At 55.1% G+C, this 7457-nt stretch overlaps 1 protein-coding gene across 4 annotated transcripts; it reads left to right on the forward strand.

Moving 5' to 3' along the window:
- Positions 1-80: 80 nt before the first annotated feature.
- On the forward strand, positions 81-5464 carry IGBP1 (immunoglobulin binding protein 1). Of its 4 annotated transcripts, none has more exons than XM_044437885.1 (6): positions 81-312; positions 486-842; positions 1572-1767; positions 2855-2934; positions 3130-3242; positions 4988-5464. In XM_044437885.1, exons 1-6 carry the CDS (start codon positions 104-106, stop codon positions 5131-5133), a joined length of 1101 nt encoding a protein of 366 aa, XP_044293820.1. In that variant the 5' UTR covers positions 81-103; the 3' UTR covers positions 5134-5464. The 4 variants fall into 4 exon arrangements, with proteins under 4 accessions (XP_044293820.1, XP_044293821.1, XP_044293822.1 ...); XM_044437886.1 differs by having other exon boundaries at positions 4991-5464; XM_044437887.1 differs by having other exon boundaries at positions 486-797.
- Positions 5465-7457: the final 1993 nt, after the last annotated feature.

Below are 7457 nucleotides of genomic sequence, written 5' to 3' on the forward strand. Positions count from 1 at the left end.
GCGAGGTGAATGGCGGCGCTTCCGGCGCCGGGCGCCGCGTCATCGCTCCGCGCGCGCCGGAAGCCGCGGCCCGCCCTGCTTCCGCCCTGCCCGCCCTTCCAAGATGGCGGCGGCGGCGGCGGAGGAGCTGGAGCCGGAGGCGGAGCCGGAGCGGCTCGCGGAGCTGCTGGAGGCCGGCTGGCGGCTGCTGGACGAGGTGGAGGGCGGCGCGGAGGCCTCCTCGGGCGCGGCCGCCGTCCAGCGCAAGGTGCAGCGCGGCATCCGCCTCCTGGAGCGCGCCGAGCGTGCCGTCGCCGAGCTGCAGCTCTTCAGGTGCCGGCGCGGGTTGCGGGGCGCGGGTTGCGGGGCGGGCAAGGCAAGGCAAGGGGGGCGCGGCGTCCCGGCCCGGCTCCAGGCCCGCCGCCCCCCGCCCCCCGCCCCGTCCCCCCGGCGGGCCCGCGAGAGGCCGCGGAGGAGCATCGCGCCCTGTCTCTTCTCGCCTGCAGCCGCAACGAGGAGCTGGAGGAGCTCGCGTCCGCGGACCTGCGGTTCATGCTGGTGCCCGCGCTGCTGGCGGCGCTCGTCCTGAGGCAGGGCGGCCCCAAGCAGCGGCTGGAGCACCTGCTCAGGGCCCGCGCCTCCTTCGTGAAGTTCCTGGGCGTCTGCAAGGACTACGCGCTCGGCCAGTGTGAGCTCCCCCCGCAGCCCGACAGCCCGGAGGAGGGCGAGGCTGCCGGCCACTCGAGGAGGCTCGCCGCCGCCTCTGATCAGGCGGCGCTGCTCGCCATGGCAGCAAAGAGGCAGGCGAAAATCGGAAGGTCGGTAGCAGGCTGCCATCGTTGCGCTCCCGGGCCTCAGAGCAGGTGCCAGTATCGATGGGGCGGGCACACGGGAAGGCTTGCCGGGGCAGCAGTTTTGATGAAAGTGGGCAAGGGCTTGCCGCTAGCCCAGTGTGGCGGTCAGATACAAGGGCGAAGCAAGCATGGCCACTCAGGCGTCTGGCCTGTAAAGGGCATGGGCCACCTTGAAGGTAGGCCAGTTCTCTTTAGTTTGCCAGGGAGGAGGCATATTCAGTCTGGAATTAACTTCTTCTGTGCATTTCCCTAATAACCAGTACTATTACATTGCTTTTGTGTTTTGTCACTGACTTCCGCAATACTCTTTTGTGTCAGAAAGCCAGTCTAGCTGGTCATGAAGTCTTACCTAGAAGGCTGTCCTGGTTGGCTTAGAAGGCAGGGAAGTAGATCAGCTGCCAACAAATTGCAGAAGAAGCAAAACGTCCACCTTCATTCCACTGTTGCCTCCTTGTTGTTATTGCCTTGTAATCATATCTTGTTGTGAGGATCCCAACACATCTTACCTAGCTCCATTTTATTTCCACAACAACAAGACTGTGAGGTAGGTTAGGCTGAGATTCAAGTCACCCCATGAGTTTCATAGCCAGGTGAGAACTAGAAAGTGGATCAGTAGCCCAACCACTAAACCAGCTCTAGCATTCATAATTACGTTTCTAGTTACTTGATTTTCTTATTCCAGATGGCCCAGATTGTAGATGTAGGGGCTTTGTGAGATCTCCCCTTTTCCCAAAACAGATACAAACAGAAAAAGGAAGTGGAGAAACAGCTGGCTTCCTTGAAGCCCTCCATTGATAGTGGCCAAGCAGAGGAGGAGCAACTACGGGAATTCTACATACTGCAAATCAAGAAGTGGATCACCATAAGCTTGGAAGAAATCGAAAGCATTGATCAAGAGATAATGATTCTCAGTCAGCGGGAGGCTCTCAAGCAGGTGAAAGTGTGATGGTTGCCTGACATCAGCAAGCTGATTATCTGACCTTTTTTTTTCATTTACTATTTGTTGTGGAATTCCTTAAATCAAAATCCAAAGAAAAATGGCAATATTCAGGAAATGGCGGAAAGTTTTTATTGGCCCCACTAGCTGATCCAAGGTACAAATCAGCTTATCTGTCCAAGTCGGCCAGACAAAAGTTTTCTTACCGATTTTAAAATAAAGTTATTTTTGTATGTGCAGATCGGTGAAACTTTAATTGACACAGTGGTGTGTGCTGTACCTCTCACTGCTTGGATGGAACGTCGAGGGTACCCTGTGTGCTTCCCTATGTCAGTAACTCGACTGAATCCATCTGGGGAGAGGATTTCAACATGGAGATTCCAAAACTAACCAGGGTTAAAAGTCTAAGTAGCAAATACCAGAAGTTAGGATGGGCCAACGAATAATCCTGATAGTATAAAGCAAGACATTTCATTGGCTCTTGCATCTTTTTCAAAGATATTTGTGATGAAATAATCATAAAAAATTCCAAAAGAAAGCATTATTTTTTGGAAATACTTGGCAGGTACAGATAGGAGAATTTCATGTAAAACAAACAGAATCTCTGGTATAATTGTCATCATAGATCTTTACCCAATAAACTCAACTTTAATGATGCCCATCTATCAATATTCCATAAGATCTTAATAATCAACTTACTTAAATTTAACTTTTTTGAGATAAGCTGATAGGGAATCAATCATTCCCAGATAAGTAATAAAATCTGGATGAGGTTTAAAGTACTAGTTAGCTATGGGATCCTGGCTTAAGTGTGGGAATGCAGGCAGATGGACACTGGAATGCTTCAACTCACCCTTTTCAGTGATTGTGCCTCGCTATGCCACTGTTTTGGCCCATTCTTGCCCTTATAAAAATTAAGTACTAACGTGAAACTAACATGAAATGACCATATGTATGATGATGGTGATCTCTTTAATCAACACTTTAAATGTTTTTCATGGGCTTTTGTTTTAAAATTTACTGGTTTGCTCTGTCGCTATGTAACAGCCAAAAACCACTGTGGTGCCTTCTCTCCCCATTCTAGGATTCACCTCTGCAGCCTCCCCATCCATCCAGGCCTCCAGTGAAGCCTTTCATCCTTACCCGGGACACCGCCCAGGCAAAGTATGCCACTGCCCCGGTGTGGGGAGGAAGGGGAATCCAGGGTGGGGCGGGACTTCTGTGGTGTGGAGCGCCGCTGCTGCTGCGGCAGGCTCGGGCTGCCTGGCGCCGCTCGCCCGCTGCCTCAGGCGTTCAGGAGCACAGTGGGTGCTCCTCTTTGGCTGGCACTGCAACCCTGCCCTGGCTTTTTTTTCACAGGGTGTTTGGTGCTGGCTACCCCAGCCTGGCCACCATGACGGTGAACGACTGGTATGAACAGCACCGGAAGCGAGGCGTCCTGCCTGATCAGGGTGTCTCTCAAAAAGCCTCGGGTATGTGCGGGGCGGGGTGGCAAAGCGTGTCTTTGACTCTCAGGCCCATGGAGCGGGGTGTGATGGGTCTGAGCCATCAGAAAGCCCAGTGTTTGGCTACGTGGCTTGTTTCAAGGTTAACATACTTCTGGCTGGTACAAGCCAACCACACGACCGTCCACGGCATTCATGGCAAACGTCCAAAGTCATAGCAGGGCTCTGGGTAAAATTAGCACCCATCTGCCTGGCCTCAGCCGGCAAGGAGAGGTGGTGACAAGAGGGCGTGTCTTTGCGTGTGTGACTGAAGCACCTCTTGATTTCAGGCCACATTAGCTGAAATGGGTCCCACAAAATACAGCTCGATGGGGCACTGGGCACCTCACTGGGAGCTGCTGTAACCGGCCTCACGTTGCTTTGGAATGGGGTGGCTCCATTTTAACAGTGGGGAAGCATCAGAGGTGGTCTCTGAGCACTCGGGAGACAAGCTCTGGCATTCGTATCCCCCGAGCCACTTTGGAGAGCTCTTCTGGGAGGGCCCAGCAGCAGCAGCACTGCTTGGCGGAAGAAGGGGGCCTCCCACCCATCCGCTGGTGGGGTGGGAGGCAGGCTTGCTCTGCGTGGGAGGCTGGAGCCTGATGCTGCCTGAGCCCACGTGCCGGCCGCTTCACTTGCCTGCACGGCTCAAGGCAAGAGCCCAGGCTCGGTGTGAGGAGACAGCCGCCACCCTCGCTGCCCAGGGCTGAGGGGCAGCAAACCACAACCCGGATCCGGGCTGGTTGGGGTGGGTGACCTGCGCTAGGGGACCCTTGGCCCGAGCTGGTTCAGTGCCCGATTTTCCGCTCGCCTTTTGCTGGTCCCCAAGATGCCTGCAGATGGCGGCTGGCTTTAGGCCAACAAAGTTGGGTCAAAAATCAGGCTGAGGCTGGTTTGTAAAACACCATTTGTGCTTCTTCTGGTTTATTACATCATGATGCACAGACATGTGACAAGCCATAATTATGGTCAGTCTTCCGTCTCATCCATCTATTGCTTCATGAAGTTGAGTGAAACTATGAAGTTTTATGATGAGTAAGCAAAAAAAGCAGGCTTTGCTGCAAAGTGTCCCCCCCCCCACCCCGTTGTATGCCTAGAACCCCAGAGCTATCTTTAGTGTCAGCCTTGCTTTTGGAATAAGGCCCACACTTTGAGATGGGCTGATGGAGGTGACCATGCGCTCACTGTGTGTGCCTAGGAGCTGCGGGAGGCGGAGGGAGAATTCGGAAGCAAGCGCCAAGCATGCAGGCGTAAGGGCCTTGTTTGGCGGGCCTTTCAGTACAAATGCTGTGCTTTCGCACCGGGTAGGGTCTACATGAGAATATCAGTATCCATGCTATGTTGGAAGCTCCAAGGAATTACTGCACTGAGAACTGTGCAGCGAGCCAACTGCCCATCAGCAGGAAACGGAAGCTTAAATCTGGTGACTGGCAGGGAAAAGGTCTGGCCAGGCCAGAGTTTGTGCTTCCTTGTTCTTGCTCATCTCAGTGCTGGTGCAGCTAATCGCCCTGCTTCCAAGCCCGACCCACCCCAGCCCAGCCCTGCTCGTGCAGCCGGTGCTGCACCTCGGGGGGGGCCCTGCATCCCAATGAGGAGGAAACACAAATGCAGCCCAAAGCACGGAGCCGAGCTCAGCTGCAGCCAAGTCACCGTGCTCCGACATCCTGTTGCACTGAGTGAGGAAGTGTACCCCCCCGCAACAGCGGTGTTCTCAGCGTTGCTTTTTTGTTCAGCAGGTACAGAAGAGCAGCAGGCAAAACAGGAAGAAAAGAAAGAGCAGGAGGAAGATGATGATGAAGCAGTGTGGAAAGCACGGGAATGGGATGAATGGAAGGACTTGCACCCACGGGGTTACGGCAACCGGAAGAACATGGGCTGATGAGCGCCCAGGAACGACCCTGTCGGCCTCACCCAGCAGACTATGGGGAAGCGGGGTGTGCGGTGGGCTTCCCCCTCAAAGGGTGTGGGTGAATGAGGCACAGTTTATTGCTAGGAGTTGCGTCAAATGCCAGGCGTGGCTCTTGTGGGTCAGGATGCTGATGCTGCAGGAGCTTCATCCCATGGAAGCCTTACGAGCTGAGGGATGGGGGTGGATCGCCTGGCCTCTGTCTTTCCTGAAGTCCCACTTGATGAGTTGGATGAGGAAGTGCTTTTGGCTGCTTTAACTTATTTCTTATTTAAAAGTGTACAATAAAACACTGGTCCCTCCACCTTGGTGTGCTCTCTTCCCGGTGTCTCTCAGATTTTTGCCTTCTAGATTTTGGAGATCTCCACATGGCCAGTCAGAGTATTACTGTGAATATTTTAATGGCTTTGGCAGTGAGCATGTTCTGGAGCAATTCTGTCTTGCCAAGCTGTGCACTTGGCCCATCCTGCAGGTGGAGAAGCACGAACAGCTGCCTGTTCCCTGCAGCCACGTTTGCAGCAGGAGGGTGGGTTTGTTTTGTAATTTCCGGACTGGGTCACCTCACAATAGGGTATGACAAATTGAAATGCAGAAAGCCCCAAAACAACACAAACGGGCATGAGTAAAACAGTGGCCGGAATGTAGTCATTCATTGAAAGTACATGCCTGAAAATACTTTGGACTACAAAAGTCTGACCTGGGCAACAAAGACTAAGTTGCAGAGGTGCTGAGTGAGCGCCCATCCTCGGGGAGCCATCTGCAAGGGGCTGCGATGGAGAAGCAGCAGCTCCCCGGGCTTCGTTTGGGGGGCGGGCTGGCAGAGAAGGGCCTCTGTGGAAGATCTGCTTGGCCTGCAGGCCCCCCAGACGGAATGAGCCTCGTGGAGGGGACAGGCACCAGGCTGAGCAGAGGCCAGCACTGCAGGGCTGGATGGTCTGGATAGCTGGCCCCGGCGAGCCCACGAAAGCTTCCACGGGGGCGGTTTGTCCAAAGCGGCCCCCGTCGGGGCCAGGGCACGAAGCCTCCGCCCAGCGCCAAAGACGCTCTGCCGGGCTGCCCTGCTCGAGCGACTCCGGCGCGTACAAGCGCACCGGGCCGGGTAAGCCTCAGCCGCGAGCCTGGGGCGCCCTCCTGTGGCCAATGCCGCGAATGGCGGCCGCAGCACCTCTTATGCATTAGCGGCGAGCCCGGAGCGCCCTCCTGTGGCCAATGCCGCGAATGGCGGCCGCAGCACCTCTTATGCATTAGCGGCGAGCCTGGGGCGCCCTCCTGTGGCCAATGCCGCGAATGGCGGCCGCAGCACCTCTTATGCATTAGCGGCGAGCCCGGAGCGCCCTCCTGTGGCCCGTGGCGAGAATGGCGACCGCTTGCCCCGGGGAGCGTTCGCTATACTGGGTGTCCCCAAAATGTTGACATTATTTGAAATGTGAATATCTGAGTAACTACATGTCCTAGGCAAACGAAATTAAATAGGCTTCATGTCGAACAATAAAAGATTTATTTATCAAAATTCGAACAAGAGATTCAAAGCGATGTAGATTTTATAACCGATTTCACAAAGCTTCACAAATGTTCAATATGCGCACGGCGGTCGTCCACCTCCTGTCAAACACGCTGTAGCATGTCTTGCGTAAAATGGCATAGCTAAGATTAGTTTTTACACATTTTGTTAAAATTTGAGATCATTTGAGTGAGAATAGGCTATGCTACGAGAGTACAAAATGATGTCAAGGTTTTGGGGAACCCTGTACAGGACACCCTGGAGCGCCCTCCTGTGGTCACTGCCGCCAATTGCGGCCGCTTGCGCCGGAGAGCGCCTCTTATGTATTAGCTGTGGGTCTGGAGCGCCCTCCTGTGGCCAGTGGCGAGAATGGCGGCGGCCTCCCGCGGCCGCGAGACCAGGCAAGCCTCAGCAGCCACCTCGGCCCGAAACCGGGCTGCCCTCCGGCGTCCAGCATCCTCTCGTGCGGGACCTGATCCCGTCAGCCCAGCTGGGACCCCCGCGCTGGAGCTCCGTGACTAATCTATTGACGCTGCGAGATCGATTTGTTGCTTTGTTTCCCAATGGTGGTGCCCCTCCCACACACAGTGCGTAGCGGGAAGCAGAGAGGCAACATGGCGGCCTCCGTGCAGGCTGAAGCAGCGAGCGGAGGGGGAACCCTTAGCGCGGCGCTCTTGCAGTAAAGGACGGAAATCCGTACAGGAGGTGCCACCGATGTTCTGGCAGAGGAGCGTCACTCCGTATCTCCTCATCTGTAAGGATAAGGAAAGCCGCCATGTCGGCGGCACTGACTCCT

This window comes from Varanus komodoensis, unplaced genomic scaffold (assembly GCF_004798865.1).
Source record: "Varanus komodoensis strain SLA01 unplaced genomic scaffold, ASM479886v1 scaffold31, whole genome shotgun sequence".
NCBI lineage: Eukaryota > Metazoa > Chordata > Lepidosauria > Squamata > Varanidae > Varanus > Varanus komodoensis.

Coding starts and splice junctions, on each gene's coding strand:
- IGBP1 (XM_044437885.1), top strand. CDS start 104: ATGGCGGCGGCGGCGGCGGAGGAGCTGGAGCCGGAGGCGGAGCCGGAG. Junction 843..1,571: donor GCTCCCGGGCCTCAGAGCAG/GTGCCAGTATCG, acceptor TTCCCAAAACAG/ATACAAACAGAAAAAGGAAG. Junction 2,935..3,129: donor CGGGACACCGCCCAGGCAAA/GTATGCCACTGC, acceptor TTTTTTTCACAG/GGTGTTTGGTGCTGGCTACC.